At 39.2% G+C, this 17,617-nt stretch overlaps 1 protein-coding gene across 1 annotated transcript in view; it reads left to right on the top strand.

Annotated features, from left to right (window-relative positions):
- Positions 1-17,617, top strand: part of THSD7B (thrombospondin type 1 domain containing 7B) — a 273,877-nt gene that overhangs the window by 186,463 nt on the left and 69,797 nt on the right. Inside the window, exon 14 of the mRNA XM_062004863.1 lies at positions 4,019-4,197. Coding sequence (XP_061860847.1) covers positions 4,019-4,197 — 179 coding nt within the window. The remainder of the gene's footprint in view (positions 1-4,018; positions 4,198-17,617) is intronic.

Here is a 17,617-nt window from a genome sequence, read left to right as displayed (position 1 = left end):
TATGGTGCTCAGGAGCCTGCTTCTGGTTCAGATAGGACAGAGGCTCTCATCTGTTGCTTCTAAATTAAATGAGCTTTGTTTTAACAGTTTGAGATGTGAGTGTTTGAGATTTTGAGGAATAAAAAATGAAGAGGTTAAAGGAAGCTTTGGGAAATAGTGTAAGAGCACATGGAAAGCAGACTGAGCAAGGCTGGGGAAAAGAGGACTTTTTTTTTCCACAGAAGGTCTTGGAAGCAAGAAATTTATGCTGTTTCCTTTATTCTTATTCTCTTCTGATAAAAAGCTGGAACACAAAAAGTTCCATTTAAACATAAGAAAAAACTATTTCACTGTTCAGGTGAGGGAGCCCTGGCACAGGCTGCTCAAGGAGAGTGTGGAGGCTCCTTCTTTGGAGGTCTTCAAGACCTACCTGGACACATTCCGATGTGACCTGATCTAGGTGGACATACTTTGGCAGGGGGGTTGGACTAGATGATCTCTAAAGGTCCCTTCCAACTCCCACAATTCTGTGGGTACCCAATGCTGAAGTCTTTTCAGCCCTCTAACAATGACAAGCCATTGCTTGGTTCCTACAGTGAAAACCAAACATCCCATTCTCACAGGCACTGGGTGATCCGAGTACAACGTTACTTACTAGATTCTCCTAAAAAGATAGCCATAAAGACATTCTCTGTCTGAGCAGAGAGGATGTATCAGGTAAAGATTTTCAGAGGAAAATTTTTGTTGAAAGAAGTCTTTGATCCAAGGGTATCTCGATAGAGGATTAACGTCAAGTGATTGATAGAGGAAATAATGGCAGCCCGCGAGAAGAGCTTGAAATAAAGTTATGTTTCCATTTCGATTCTGTAGCATTGCTCAGTGTGGGGAATTGGCTTCCTCTGGGCAGTATGGTAATTTAATGCTCTATTAGCTGACCATTATTTGTTTATACTTAATGTAATTTAGAAATATGGGTGAGGAAACTCAAAAAGTAATGAGCAGGCCTCTTAGCAACAGGAAATTCAGTGGTTTACTGAGGTATCCGAACAGCACTTCCCGGGGATGGAATACAAGAGATTCCTTTAGGTTTGTTTATTATAGCTTTTCCATCCTCTTCCTTACATTTAGCTTTTTTGTGTTACATTCCCTTTTTTCTCTCATATTTCTTTTTATTATAGGGGTAGGTCCTGAACTGCCAAAAGGCTTAGCCCATTTTGCCTGCACTGATAAGTTGATAACCCCTCTGTCTAATCCTGCTTTGAAACGAGGCTCTCTCTTTGTTTCTGTAGAGAGTTAATTACCTAAGCTGTCACACAGCCCAAGGAAAAATTATATTTCATACAGTGGTGGAACAGAACTCTTTGGAGAACTGCCTAAGAAATGCTTCTCATAAATCTATCATGAGAAAATTTCTTTTACTTATCATAATGTATTATGAATTGCTTTGAGTGGCAACCTAAGCAGGTGGAATAGAATATTAGTGGGATATTTGGGAGTTTCATTTTGGGGGAGTAAAACCCCACAAGACTGTTTTGGAAATATTTGTGTGTGTGTGCATGGATGATATCTCACCTCGATGAGAATACAATGCATCTCAGACGTGAAAACACCACTGTAATGGATTGGGTCAGGAATAATTAAGATACTGAATTACAGTGGCTTTGGAGCTGCACATGAAAAGGAAAAGCAACACACGGAGAGAAGAATTGATCAGAGGATTGGAACATTTCTCCTGTGAGGAAAGGCTGTGAGACCTGGGGCTGTTCAGCCTAGAGAAGAGACGATTAAGGGGTGATCTCATTAACACTTAGAAGTATTTAGAAGGCGTGTCTCAAGAGGATGGGGCAACATTTCTTTCTGTCGTCTTCAGTGACAGGTGAAGGGGTAATGGACAAAAGCTGGGACACAAAAAGTTTCGCTTAAACTTAAGGAAGAACTTTCTTCTGTAAGGGTGAGGGAGCCCTGGCACAGGCTGTGCAGGGAGGGTGTGGAGGCTTCTTCTCAGCAGGTTTCCAAAGCCCACCTGGACACATTCCTGTGTGACCTGATCTAGGTGGACGTGCTTTAGCAGGAGGCTGGACTGCATGAACTCTAAAGGTCCCTTCCAACCCCCACCATTCTATGATTCTGTGAAGAGCTAGCAAAGAAAACCAGAGCATACCATATGGGGACAGGTCTACAGCTTTAGGGAAGAGTTACAGCGTGAGTTACTGGGGAAATGATTGCAGCTGTCAGGCTACAGGGTGGCCACTGTAAAGGAAGAGGGAACAGTACTGTCATAAAGGAAAAAGGGAGAAGAAATAGAGCAGTATTGAACTGAGGGAGGGAACTACTATTGTTTCTCGCATTTTTAAGGTACTGTTTATAGAAACATCATCAATATTTCTTGTACTTCTAGAAGGAAGATACTTTTCAGTGGGGATTGCCTAAATAAATCTGAAGCCTTTCTTGATATTGACTTCAGTGTGAAGACCAGGAGGGAGCCAGCACATTGCTGCTGTGGGTCAATACTCGGGATATAACGTGGTCCTGATTTGGAGTTAGCAGCAGTTCCAGGTGTGGCAGAGCTGGTAAATCCAGCTCTGGGCCAGAATACTCTCTGTGCCTCAGCCTTGGTATTTCCCAGCTGTTTGGGGCTGTTGTTTGGGGGTTTTAGAGGGCAAACCCCTCTGGTTTGAGTTTTTCTGGGTTTTGTTGTTTGGACTTTTTCCCGCTTTGCTGCAGTGTCACCTTGATAGAATGGGGAGACTCTTCATAAAAGAGTAATTGAATGAGCTAATTTGGTATTCTGTAGGTAAGGAATAGAGAGAGAGGGTTAGAGCAATGAAAACCAAACAGAAAAAGCATAAAAATGAGAAACATCAGAAATACGATAGGGATGAAATCCAGTGATTTCCGTGACCGTCATTGCCAGAGCTGTCAGAGGGTCAAAGCCACCTGAATAAAGGCTGATCTTAGCTGCCACCGACTTTCATGGTCTAACGTGAAATCTCTTTTTTCTTTAAATTAAAATAGTACATACAGAGATGACAAGCAGACAATAGAAACTCAAGGAGAACGAATGCAGCACAGTAAGCAGGAAGATGCGGGAGCTATTCCACACTGCCAACTTGAGTGGTGCCAGTAATTCCTCCTAGCTTTCCAGCCACCCACAGTCCCTCCCTTTACACAAAGGGCTCCACAGCCAGTGCTAGGCTCTGCAAAGTCTCTCTTCCGATTTGCCAGCTCGTAAACCACCTGCAGGCTTGTGTTTGTGTGGAGAAAGCTTATTTTTGCCCAAGAAGTCCTGTTGGGTTTTAATTGAGCGAGGTGTTGTTCATTGTCAGATGTCTAAGAGGTGATGATCTTGGGAGGACTTTTATGTTGAGCCAAGTTAAGATGAAAGCAAAGCTTTAAAATACCATTTATGAAACCCAGAATAGGCAAAATAGTTGGAAAGATGTGTAAAGAGAAATACCAGAAAGTAGTGGGAGTCAGGTTTCATCTGCTTCCCCCAGGAACGAATCTCACAGTGCTCCAGCTGACAGGTTGCAGGCAGGTCCCTCACGTGTCTTGTGGGAACTGCCAAGAGCACAGCTCTGACTCCTCCACTGTCCTCTAGTTCTGTCTGCTGGGAAGAGAGCCTCTGTCTGCCTGCCTGTGCGCGCTCTGGAGATGGTAGCATAATAGTCAAGGAGCACAAAACGTACACTTAGTTCTCCAGAATTTATTGTGGCCACAATCTCATAGGGAAGGTAATCAGAACCTGCTGGTGACCACCAGCTGCACGCAGACACTTCTGCCAGTGTGTGTCCTTTACATCAGTCACTTTTTATCATGAACTTCGTGGAACTAAACCAAGTAGAAATTAGTTTTAGTCCCTGCTGTTCTTTGCATATAACATCACAGTCTCACTTTGGGAAGGCACTGTCAGTCTGCCAAATGTCTTCTCTTTAAAAAGTTCTCATTTGGTGTTGATTACACAGGTTGCATTGAGTCACCAGAGGATGGGAGTTCATTGTTTGCCGTGGTTAAAACCTTTCTTCCATTTTTGGTTTAGGTTACATTGAAGAACCTTGCACAGTCCCTTGCCCATTTGATTGCAAATTAAGCGACTGGTCCAGTTGGTCCCCTTGCAGCTCTTCTTGTGGACCAGGGGTGAAAGTCCGATCCAAGTGGCTTAAGGAGAAGCCTTACAATGGAGGTCGTCCCTGCCCAAAGCTGGATCTTAAGAATCAGGTGAGCAGTGGCAAATAGCCAACAGAAATCTCTCTGTGCTTCCTATATTCTTAATTGTGATCAAAAGGTACTGTGATGGTGAAGAACTAAAAATAGGAGTTATCTCTGGGACCACACTTTCTGTCAGATGTTCTAGGAAATCCATGAACTTCTTGAGGACTGAGGGGCAGATGCTCATGTAACAACAGTAGAATATGACCTGAAATACCATAGTTTTCACATAAAGTATTTTTTATCTCCCAAAGCATAGGAAGCCCTGGACAAATAATCCCACCTGGATAGTGTATAAGCATCAGAGTGCTCACATGTTGTAGATTTGTAGTGAAACAGTTCAGTTCTCTCTGAGACTGTGGTTACTGCAAAAACAATTCGTTAAATATATATAGCTATTTTTAGCAAGATTGCCCTTCAACACAACACAACCTCCCTTGAACATTAATCTCTGTATATTCAATATTGAAGTATCCCAGCAGAGGAAAGTAATCTCTAAATTGCTACTCTTTTTAAAAGAGATCAGGATCTATTTAAGTGCTGTTTAATGCTGTACGCGTTTCTGTAAAGCTAATAGTGATTTCCTACGTCTGCTGATTAATTCTCAACACTAATTAACACTGATGAAGTGCTATTAGGTTTTGCCTGTCTTTTATTTCAGATTCAACCATGAAAATTAATAGATCAGAAACAGTCATGCTGAAGGGCTTCGTATGTATGTTATGAATAGATATATATATATAAAATATACTGTGTAGTATGTGTAGAAGGTCTGCAATAGCATTCATACAAAGATTTATTTGTGTAGTAGCAGCCAGAGCTGGTGAATCCAGTTGTTTTTCTGTGCAGCTGCTGCTGCAGCAGACGTGTCCTGGGAAGGAGCATCACTTCCAACACCTGATTCTGACCTTGCCTCATTTTCTTCACAGTTTATTTTGATTTTTCGTATGAGAAACTTGGTAAATACTTTTTTTTCCCCTTCTCCTTATTACTGTTTGAAATTCATAGGCAGTAGCCTAACAGAAGCAGCAGGGACTATGAAAATGTAAAACTGCAATAAAGTGTATGTTGTCCATACCTCAGTGCTTTTCTTAATAGATCAGACAGATCACCAAAGAGGCAAAATGAAATCCCACGGTAAGTCGTACGGTAACAATAAGCTGCTTTGTAATGAAAAGATACTGGGGTTTGTTACTCATAGACACAGCAGACTACTTCCATTAAAAGTAAACTTATTGCTATAAAGTGTTACCTATTCCCACACACATTAGAATTGCTAATTTCAAAAGCCTTTCAGAAGATACTAAACGGGAGAAATTGTTTAAACTTGGCAATGACGTCTTTATCGGTGCAGGGTGCTTGGAGAGTGCCACGGCTGGTGTTGATGTAAATGTGATTGGTGCTTTTGATCTAAAACCTATTGAATTCATTAGAGGGCTTCCTATTGCAGACTTTACTAGGGACACCTTAGAATTGCATTCAGGTCTGGGTATTTTAGGTGTGGCAGGGTGTGTGTGTGTTTGTTTCGGAGTTTGGTTTGGTTTTCTTTGTTTTAGGGTTAAGGGTTTTTTTGGATGGAGGTAGAAGTTATTTCTAGCTGGTTTAGCACACAGATGAATTACCTTCCTCCAGTTTAAATGTATAGGATTGGAACAGCTCCTCTATGTTTTGGAGCTTTTAGGATATGAAGAAGTCGTGCTAATAAAGAAATGTATGGGTGTATATGTGTACATATATACACTGAGATATGTGCACATACAAAGATACTTTGTGCCTCCCCAAATGCTTCTCAGTCCTTTGCACAATTCAGCAGGAGTTTTGCTCTGCACCCACTGGACTTTGACATCCAGCACTGATTTAGAAACACGGATGTCCTTAGGCACGTTGCAGCATGGACAAGATGCTTACCCAGATGGTAAACTAAATTAGCTGATTGCACTGCTGTTTAGGTAAGCTGGACACATATCATTAATCCACTGCAAGACAGATTGTCTTCTGTTTCCTCCACTCTGCAAAGTGTTTAAATCCTAGAGCAAAGCTCTGTGGATTTATTATATATAAAAATGTGACACCCTAATTATTTTTATGAGATCTGGGTTAAATACCTGCAGTAAAATACTTGCTTTTGTTTGATATCAGGCATGGGAAAGCTAAATCACCTTGCTGCTCAGATTTACTCTATCTCTCACTGGCTACTGTGTTATATTGTGGTTTATGCAGTTGGTAAAGATGTTAGATAACTTAGAACCAATAATAAACTCCTCCAGGTGCCAGTAGATTTCCCTTATTATTTTCTCCAGTATTTTTAGATGTTTTTAAAAAATTATTCCTTCTGTGCTTGGGTCTTGTTCTTGCTTAACAAATTACTTTGGAAATCCCTCTATTTTCCAGTGTGTTTTTGTGAAAGCCCCCAGTCAGTTTGTATCTTTTTCTCATTAAGCCAAACAATCCTTTCTCCCTCTTCTGAAGGGTGTTTTCTAGACTTATTGGCAGACCCCTGTATATCTTTTGTGTATGTCTTTTGTGTTCAATACCTTTCAGATATTTGAATTAAGTACAGAGGGTGTTACTTGAAGCACTATTCCAGCAATTCTCCCTTGCCATTTCCCACCATGTCCGGTGCTCTGCTGGTTACAGACACTTTAACAAAGTTTTAGACACAGGGGCAATTTGCATGATCAAAACAGTTTATTTGATGGATATAAATAAGTATTTGAATCACATAACCTATTCATAAAAGACTGTCCTCCTAGAATGAGTTCAGTCATGTTAGTGCAGGTGTGTATTTAGGACAGAACTTTTTAGCAGAAGCTTAATTTTGTTCAGGGATAATGACACATCCTGTTACTGCGTGATATTCTATGGGGTTTATGCTCTTAGTTCCACGAGGTTTTTGGCTCTCCTGGAATATCTTGAAGCCAGTCCTTCAGATGTCCTCATCTCCTGACTGCCAATGGAGCCTCTCAAACAGCTCCTTGTGCAGTAGATGCGAGAAGTAAACTCAGAGTTAGGAGAATTTGTTCACAGAGTCACACAAAATCACTTAGAATTGAGACGTTTACTACAAATTTCTTTTTCAATGACTCCATTTTCCAGTGAAATGCCAGGAATCTGGGATGCTATGTGAGTTTGATTTAGGCTCTTCTCAGTGATGTCCAATGATAGGACAAGGGGCAACAGGTACAAGCTGGAACATTTCCAAAGAAACACAAGGAAAAACTTCTTCCCTGTTCAGGTGAGGGAGCACTGGAAGGGGCTGCTCAGATGGGTTGTGGAGTCTCCTTCTCTAGAGGCGTTCCACTCTTAGATATTTCTTCTTCTCATTAGAGTCAATGAACAATGAGCTCTTCCAGATTTTGATTCCAGGTTTTGTTATTTTCTGAGACAAGTGACAGACAGTTTATATGGGCTGTGTATGCACTTGGTATTCTGATGTAATCAGTCAGTTTGGTATAGTCACTTCAGCCTTAGATTTCCTCTGTGGTGCTGCCCTGTGAAACTGAAAGACAAAATATTTGGGGGAAGAGATGGCAGGGTTTTAATGCAGATCTGTATAATATGTTGAACTACTTTTGCCTTGTAAGTGCTTGAAAACTGTTGAAGAGTTGGCTAACCACATTTTGCTCTATCCCTTAAAGAAAACAAGCACTGCATGTCGAAGCAGTGCAGCTCTTATCCAAGGATATGATTGCTTCTGAACAGCCGATTGGATTATGGGGTCAGCTGGCAGATGTTGTTGGCTGTGCAGTGCATGTTAAAAGAGGTGTAGCATTTACATTTTCTCTATTTCTGCTCTTATTTGAATGCACTTACACAGCATGCAGTTGCTAAGCTATTTAATATGTTGTTCTACATGATGAAAGGTTAAATATGAGTTATGGGGGGTTTATTGCTTGAATATTCTTTTATAGGTTTTTAGGATTACTACAAGAAAATGCATCTTATTTTAAAGACTCATGAATTCCAAGGATTATCTTTTTATTGATTGCTCTAATATATATTCTTGTCAAGATTTTCCTTCTTTCTCCTTCCTCCCCCTCTCTCTCTTACTCAGTCCTGCTAAAGGGCATATATCATAGCAAGTAGTTTATTCCCTTTATATATACAGTTTGTATTTAAGCAAACATTTTTACAGCGTTGGAAGCATTTGTAAAGGCAGGCATAGCAGGAAAAAAAATGTAATGCCTTCAAAATTTAAACTTACAGCTTTCCTTAAAATGAATATGTTATTCTTAATGACATTTTTCACTCTAGAATGCGAGAAATACAGACACCTTGTACGATACAATTGCAAGAAGTTCTCCTGAAATTGCATAGAGAAGTTTAACAAAAGGAAAAAGGAGGGCAGTGGTGCATTTATAGATCAGATGTCTTGGAAGCAGGTGTGAAGATGTATGGTTTTCTGGTAACCTTTTCATAGAAAATGGCTGGTTTAGTCCTACTTGCATTTCAGAGGAAAAGAAAAATTATCAACCAAAAATGTGTCAAATTTATTTTAGGAAGAGAAAAATCTTGCAAAATCATAGGCTTTAAAACCTCACCATTAGAACGTACAAGATTGGATGGGCTTGGAGGTTGCTATTAGGTGTAGAAGTCACTGTCTTTAGCGAGGCAAAGTTGGGCTTGGGCAGGAGGTGCCAGCAGGGGCAGTGTGTAATCTTTCCCCTTTTCTAACCTGTCATGTTAGGAGAGGTTTGTTCAGGAAAAGCCTTTTGTTAAGATGTTTCCTGGGCTTTTCACAGTTTAATCCCTAAAAGAACTCACAAAGAAAACCAACATAGAAATATATAGACTGAAGTTTGACTTACTTTTCCCCAGTAGCCATTTCTATTTTTGTCTCACTTATGGCAAGATAATTTTCCATGTTCCAAAACTGCCTTTGGACTGTGTCAGAGGAGCTCTGCTGCCTAAGGAGGTGCAACATAGCATGGCTTATCACAGGGCAATGTAATGAAACAAGGGCTACTTTTTTGTATGTAGGTAACTATTCTCAGAGCAATAATTTTGTATACCGAATAAGCAGCAAAAAACATTGCTATATTTCACCTGTTTTCTTTCCTTCAAGTTATATTCGTGTCCTTACTTACTGCAAAAAGTACTTGCAACTTCTCATTTACTTTTGTCCCCTATCTGACTGTGCATTTTTAAAATAGTGTTTGTTCTCTTCATATTGACTATGTCTGACCATAAAAGAGTTGATTTTCATGCTTTGTTTTGGTGTAGTACTTGGTTTTACTCCTTTGCATAAATATATCTTTTATACATACACATCTGTGTGTCTTATGAGGTGTTTTGAAAACCATTGGGCTCCTGCTTTAGAAGTTAAGTTTGACTTTCATTGCTATGTGTAAGTTAGCTCACATCCAATCCCTGGATGTTGAGCTATATATATTTAACCCTTACCTTTCAGTATCAGAAATTGGTCTTCAAGAATATCATAAAAAGCATATTAGCTCCTGCTTCAGTCACTTCTTTTATAATATAGACTTCTAATTGTCTGAAAAGTTGCTGAAATTTTTTTGAGGCACTCAAAATCTCCTCCTGTCATGGATTTCAGCTGCCAGGATTTTATTTCTGAGCCTAGTCCTGTGCGGCTGTATCAGTAGCACTGACTGTGTAAGATCCCTTTCTGTGGCACACTCATTTACTTCATGTACAACTTCACTTCTGGAAAGCAAAATCTTATCTTTAATCTTGGTTTTACCTTCAGAAGGTCTGATCTCCTCCCATTCTGCTTTAAAGGAAGGAATTACAGCATAGAACACATTTATCCTCTGATTCTAGTGTGGTTTTACAGTATCCTAAAAATGACAAGGGTTTTTTTTCCCCCCATTACAACAATGTGGGAGAATTTTCAGTATCAAAAAAATAGTGAGGAACTTCTAGATTCCTTACACTTTTCTTACTGTGACTGTAAGTTTGGATACTAAACAATAATTTAGTTCATTACATGAGAAAAAGTAGCAAGCCCCATTTGTGTAGCCTGAGTGCTGTCTCATCTTCCTGAAGCGAGTGGCTGCAGAATCTACCGTGTGAGTGGTTATTGCTTCGCTTCCCAAGGAAAGTGCAGCCATTTCCCAGGTTGTCCTTCAGGATAATAACCCTGTATCATCTACTTTAATTCCCAGCATATATTAGTTTTGCATTCAGCTTCAAGAGCTGTCCACACTTGATTTTCATTTCTCCCGCAGATTTGCTGTTGAATAGTCTCGTATAAACGTGGTTTTGCAATTGCCACTCATGAAAAGCTTTAGACTTGCAAAAATTGAGGAGTTTAACAAATTCCTCAAAAGCATTTTTCCCTTGACTCTTTTCTATATAGCTCCTTTAAACTTCTCCTTAATAATAATGCATCTTGGCGTATGGTGGGATGGTATTTTCTGTAATCGTTAAGAGTACATTTGCACTTTTTGAAATTCAAGATCTTACAGTGCCAGTCTCCTTCCTAGAATTACTCTGGATCCACAAAAATTAGCAGCCTTGTGCTAATGGACTGAGCTACATTTTTCTGCCTACCACAGACCCTACCAAGTTCTTCATGAAATATGTATCAAGGTAGGATTTCTTGCTGTAAAAATAAAGTTATGTGTTTTCATCTCTGGAACCAAAACCTTATCCATAATTATTTCTGATTAAAATACATTTCCTGCATCTCCTGTTGAAAAAAAAAGAGACTTGTTGTTTAATATGATAGCATACTGCAACCTATAGTGAAAGACAGGAGCTATACCAAAAGTGCTTTGTTCTGCTTATTTCTTTGCAGAGGAGATGGAATTAAATGGAAAATAAGCCATAGAAAGATGGCCCAGTGGAGGAAGTATTAGCATTTCACCTAAGGAACTGAAGTTAAATTGGTTTGGGCAATATTTTTTAGGGAAAGAAGTTTGCTTTGTGCCGAATCTCTCGTGGACAATATGTCATGTTGGTGGGCCAGCATATGCTGTGTGTCATAAATCAGCGTGACAGCATCTAACACTGAGACTGAACTTACTCTTGCTTGTCTTTGTCTTAGGAGCAGGAGAACACAAAGGATTGATGCCTTGGTCACTCCTTGGCAGGAGATTTAATCTTGGGGTTTTTTTCCCCCTCCTCTCATTTTAGAAAGTATTTTATATATTTTCTGCAGAGTTTTGCAGTGTAATTTGTTTTCAATTTTAGGAAACAAATTAAGGAAGGAGAAATACTGCTTAACAGTTAGAATAAGGATGTAGCTTCTGTTCTAATTGGAACAAACCCAAGAGTATTCAGAATAAAAAGTCTTGGTGCATCTTCACCTTTTCATATGGTAGAAGGTGTGAAAACCAACTATTTGGCATGATGCATTTTATCACATGTGACCCAGTCTTCAGAAAGAGTGGATTACACAGAAATATCCCTTTTCTTTTGGCAAGTTAAATAAAGATTTTGACCATTTTCCTTCTCTTTCTTATAGTTTCTTTCTGTACAAAATTTGACCTGAAAGAAGGCTGGGGTGAGTTGGATTGGGTTGGGTTGCTAATGCATTGGCATGATTTAGCCTCTACTGTTGTCAGAAAGCGGTATGAAGCTCTTTTAGCAGGAGTCTGTAAGGGTGGATGTTGCAGTAGTCTGCCCCAGTTGTGATGTGGGGAAAATTGCACCAGAGAAATGAGTTTGTTCTGTGGGACGGGGTATCACGGGTTCTTTGGTCAGGCAGGTATCTAAGTCTGGATGTGTCTCAGTCATACCTCGCTACTAAGATCTTCTGTGTTGGCTCTACTAGGTATGCAGGTCTTGCTTGGTGATTAATGAAGATCTTAGTCACTTCTGGCATTTCTCCAGTGGACAGTAGTGTCTTTAAGAAGGACTGAGTTTTTCCATCAATATATAGCAGAGTCTGTGTGTCCTCAGTTTAAAGTTGACCTCACCCAAGCGGTTAGCTTTGTTCTGAGAAGAGTAGAGGCTGTAAAAGATGATCTGACTCACCTGCATGCTATGAACATATCCTGAGCATTCAGATCAGAAAATTCCTACTTTCTGACTTTCCTTTGTGAATAAGAGACTAATTGGAAATGAACTCGCTGTAGAATCACAGAGAGAGGATATGAAGATGGTATGTGAATTCACCTGTCAGAGCTAGCAAGACCCAGGAATGTACAGGCACCTCTTGCAATATGGTCCTTAAAATAACCTTGATCTTGCCTTTAAAAAATATTTAATATTGCTGTGTTGTTCCATCTACAGCAGTTACCATTGATTAATACTTAACAAGTGTTAATATGTTTTCTGGTGTAGCTATTTCTTGTGGCCGTTTCCTAGAAATTATCCCTATGTCATCTGTCTGGTTTGCTTTGTTTTATGTGCTGTAGCTGATGGATGGATTCAGGAATGGATTTTATTTTCTTTTTATGTTGTTTAATTGATTTCCTCCTTCAAGACAGCAGAATAAAAGTACAAATGACCTTCTGTATTCCTCTTGATCTCTCCTCACGTGACTGGAAGGATTGTGCTGGACTTGCCATCAGCTAAACGTGTGCATTTGAACTGCAAGTTGAATAAATGAATTTTGCATCTTTTTCAAGTGACAGCATCAGGATCATCAGCATTACCAGACTGCTAGTTGGAATATAAACCACTCTTGGATTTCAAGGCCCAATTACAGCTTTCTGAGCGGCTGTCAAATCCAACTCCCATGTCAGGGAGGTCTGTTGTTTGTAAAAGGCTGTTTCCCTCAAGTTGAAATTCATTCTAGTCACATGCAAGTGGGTTTGGGGGAAAGACAGGAGAAATTAAAGCTGTCTCTACTGTACAGTTGTCTGGGGCTCTCCTTAAGTCCCTGCTTAAGCAGAGACCCTAAGAAAAGAGTTGCAAATATGAGTTTGCACTAATTTAGCTAATCCTTCCTCATTGCCTATAGATCATGACGCATCTTTATGTTATAAATAAGTCTGTTGCAAGCTACAGCCACCAATAAAAAAACTAAAGCTGAGCAGATATTTTTGTGTGAATGAAATGCCAAAGGATAGATTCTCTTTCCCTGATAAGATGTATCTTCTGTCCTGTCTAATTTTATTCACTGCTTCTCACTTGAGGAGTGTATAAATCAGCGGCCCTGTGTAGTCCATTGTGATATATTGCTTAATTAAAAGTTATGAGGGCTTTTAATCCATTTAATTTATATTATTTTTGAGTCAGCTGTTTCCCATATTGTAACTTAACCAAGGAACTCACATCATTTTATGGAGGGAGCATTTTGGGAGCCCTCGTGTTCGCCGACAGATGTGGCACACGATGGTGTCTCAGGTGTTCCAGATTGGCTTCAGAGTTCAAACTCAGAACCAAAGATAATTAAACATGAATGTGTGATTACAAAATTATAATTAACTATATATTAATTTAATAGATTTAATTTTCATTATCTATTATATAATTAATTATTAGTTTACCCAGCGTCAGTTGTAGTTTGATGGCAGAGTTTGTGTGTTTGGTAGATTTAGAGATTAATTTTAAAAGGGGCTTGAACCATTTGTGGTTTCACAATAAACAGATGTTAGCTACACTTTAATAATTTAAAAAGCAGGCTTAAAATGGTAATTTATGTTTTAATGCAGATTTAATTTGGCTCTAGTGTTAAACCACATGCTGTTGTCAAAAGAACAGGACAACCAGTTTTAATGTTTTGTTTCAGTTTGGTCTTTGGGTGATTATTTTTTTAGCTGGAAGGTTCCTGTTGTGTTTTTTTTTCCTTGATTATAACTAGCATGCATTATTAAACCAGATTTGTCTCCTATGAGTTACTACAGAAGAATAAAGGTAGAATGCAAACTTCATGTTTTGGAGAGATGGCAGAGGCAGCTATCTTGAGAATTCCTACAAAATTAGGACAATTTTTTACTCAACAGTTGTGAGTTATGTGTTTCGGAGCACTCGTCTGGTTTGAACTTTGGTAGGTTTATCTTCTTTCTCAAGTATCATCTTTATTTATCTTTATTATTTATCATTCAAATATTATCTTTATTATTTGAAAACATCTGCCAATCCACTCACAGAGCTTTGCTCAGCTCTGGCATTACAGATTTCAGGTAAAAGGATTTGGGATCAGCTTGGATTTCATTGATGGTAAGGGGTTTTTACAATGGGCTTCAGCGAGAATAAGGATTTCGTATACCTGTGAGTCAGATGCCCTCTGTTGGTTTGTTCAGCTTTGCTGTGATTTCCATTGTGTTTCTTGTGACTTCTTGTGGGATGGATGTGAAGAGCCTTCCCTGAGTCCCACCTGCCAGTCCTGTGTTGAAATATGTGGGGTCCTTGTAGTAACCCACCTGTGCTCGATGCAAGGTGTAACCGCTGCGGAACGCTGAGCAGCTCAGAGCTTCGTGTTGGGTTTGAATTTCCTAAATAACTTGATATACAATTACAGTGCTGTCACTGAACAGTCTTAATTGCTTTTGAAACAAGAATTTGTTCCTAGATTTTTTTTCCCTTTTCTATAATATTTTCCTATCATTAATAAAAGTCATGAAATTCATTTTTGCTTAAAGCAAATGGTTTGTTACAAAATCATGTTAGAAAATGTCCCGTGCCACATTAAATAAAATTGTAGATGTTTTTCAGATAGAAAGATTTTATCCAGGCTCTTCTGCAGGTGTTTGAGAACTGGGCAGTTATTGTTAATTAGTGGGAACATTGGCAATTAGAACTACTAAACCAAATAATATGTCAGCTCTGCTTGTCAGTCTGCACTCAACATTTCATTCCAACTTATGTGAAGTTTAGGTGTCCTTTGTGCTCTTATGAGTTAGTTTTAAACTGTGACTTTGAGTTTTAAATTAGGGCTTTACTAAATGAAGAGTTACTTTCTTGAGTGAAATAAAGAGGTTCGTGAACTTTCTAATTAACTAGCTGGCATAAAGGTATTTTCTTTCTTGTTTTGAAGAGCCTGAGTAAAAAGAGTATCGTTGAAAAATGGTAATGTTTAGCAGTCTCTTCTAAGCAAGACTTTTAAAAGTAAGGAAGACCTAGTTGTATGCTACTTTTATGATGTCTTATTGTATATTTATTTAACTGGTGAAAATAACTAACATACATTTTTTCATGCTATATGCAGTGTCCTATTTGAAACACAGAGTTTAGTTTTTTCATTCAGTCTTCCTCGATCTGTGCTTTCAGGCAAAGCAACTGCAGTGCCCAGACTTTCCTGAGGCAGGTTTTGGTTTGAGTGGGAATGCTTAGTGGTCACTAAGGCCAGCATATGGCCCTTTATGAGTGTGCAGATTTTCAGTTTCTTAAATCCAGTCTGTTGCTTTAATTTAGATTTAGTGTACTCTCAAGTGACCATCTGGAACATATATTTGTATACATAAATCACTCTTCTGACAGCTAAGTGGTACTATCTTTGCTGCTATTTATCCAGTTATTAAGGAATCACTCCTTTGTAACTAGGGATCTGAACCTGGATCAGAACTTGTACATGCTCTCCTCTTTGAGAAGGTAAATCCTAGCTTTAAATCAAAATTGTAAATCTAAGTTTTGATGTGAATCTATATCCTATGTCAAGCCTGGGGATATTAGTTTTTGTTAACATATAATGCACGTTTTTGACAAAACTACAGTAGAGCAAGCCAGCCCTTCAAATTCTGTCCTGGTTTAGCATGTAGTTAGAGTCTGAGTCACAGAATGGGAACATGTTGCTTTTTAGTAAGGCTCAAATCTTGTTAAGGCTTGCTACAGGCCAGAGGATTTCACTCCTCTGGCTAGTCACAGAAAGAGCTGCAAGACATCGCTCCCACCAGGCTGCCCGTTTGCAGCCTGACATTTCTAAATGCATGGCCATCGATGGGGGTTTTTTCACATTGCTTTTCCCCAGCCAGTAGCTGGTTGTAAAGTGGGGTAGTAAATAAACAGATTTATATTTGTTGGAATGCAAACATCAGTGAGTACTTCAGCATCTAGAGTAGCAGTAGATATTCATTAGAAAATCCATTGGAGAAATCAATTATACTTTGAGTTTGTCTTGTTAAGAGAATGGAAGCTCTAGGTCCATGTAAACCAGATATTACTTGAGTGATCAGCAGGTGGGCAAACAAAATAGGCTTATAGTCTCACAGGTGAGTAAAATAATAAGAAAAGATTAATTTTCTGTGTGTTCCCAGAACAACCATTGACAAAACAAGTGGGTTTTTTTGAGAACAAGATCTGGACTGTTGTATCTTAGAGTGCACAGTACATACACAACTCATCAGTCCTGAGAAAGAAAAGGGATGATTAAACATTTGCATATAAAAGAGGTTTTCCTTAATATTCATTTCAGGTCAGTGTTTGATAAATGACCCTCAGATTTTTCATCAGCATCCCCATGTCTTCATTCTTGCATAATAAGTATCCTCTCAGGAGTTGTATGCAAACAGCAGCATTTTTAGCTTAGTTACTTATCACGTAGGAAATTTTAAGTGCAGGTTGTATGTGGGTCATATCTGCACACTAACCTCAGAAATTAATCCCAGGTAGAGGAAGAATAAATATTTTATTTAACTTCACTTTCTTGTTTTCACCCTGTCATAAAAGTGTAGCATACCCTGGTACCTGAGAGCTTAGCGAGGGAAGGCAGATGATTTCTTAAGTCCTTTGGATTACAATAAATGTTTACTTTTTTGGGGAGTGAAACATCCATTTTAGAGTTCTTTCAGTCGATGTGCTATAGCTTTTAAAAACTAACAACAAAAAGAATAATTTCTAACAGGTCCCACCGCCTGTTAGAGTGCAGAGTCCTCGCAACGCTGATTTGATACACCCGTTTTCTACACACTGTCATGAAAATTCATTTGTAATCAAATCAAAAGAACAATCAGTGCCTGACAGGTATTCCTTTTTGTGATGGTGCTAAGTATAAAACTGAAGGTGTGACTCTTTTCATTCAATTCCTAAAGGTAATAAGGGAGTTACTTCCATCTTCGTGTCCAGCTGTGCAGAACGGCATCGGACAGCAATTCTTCTCGCAGCACTCCAAAAGGCTACACTCAAAACTCAGCTGTGAGAAGTTTGGGTACTGATCCAGACTCTACATGGCTTATTTCTTCTTCCCCCCTGTAATTCACAGTAAATGGTCTGTGCCTGAACGGGCGATGGGTACTTTGTGAGTGCTGGGAGGTGTGCTCCAGCTGCTCGGCGCTGCCCGGCGGCTGTGCCGCCCGCCCAGGGGGAGTTTATGGCAGCTCTTGGCTGCTGGAGCGTGCCCATAAATCCGTGGCATATTGTCTGACAGCAGATGCAAACACCAGTTTTATGTCCTGTCATCCAGCTAGTGTTTTTCTAACTGCTGTGTTATTCTAACCAAATGTCTCTGGCCTAACTCTCATCATTTAATTAAATAAAGGCAAATTCCAATTAACTTTTCAGACACGTGGAATTGGCTCTGCTTTGTTAGAAAGCAATATTAATTTACACAATATTTCCCTGTTTCTATCTATTCAGT

This window comes from Colius striatus, chromosome 11, assembly GCF_028858725.1.
Source record: "Colius striatus isolate bColStr4 chromosome 11, bColStr4.1.hap1, whole genome shotgun sequence".
NCBI classification, from domain to species: Eukaryota; Metazoa; Chordata; class Aves; order Coliiformes; family Coliidae; genus Colius; species Colius striatus.
Note: the sequence above shows the minus strand (reverse complement) of the source record. Positions and strands in the feature narration are given on the sequence as shown.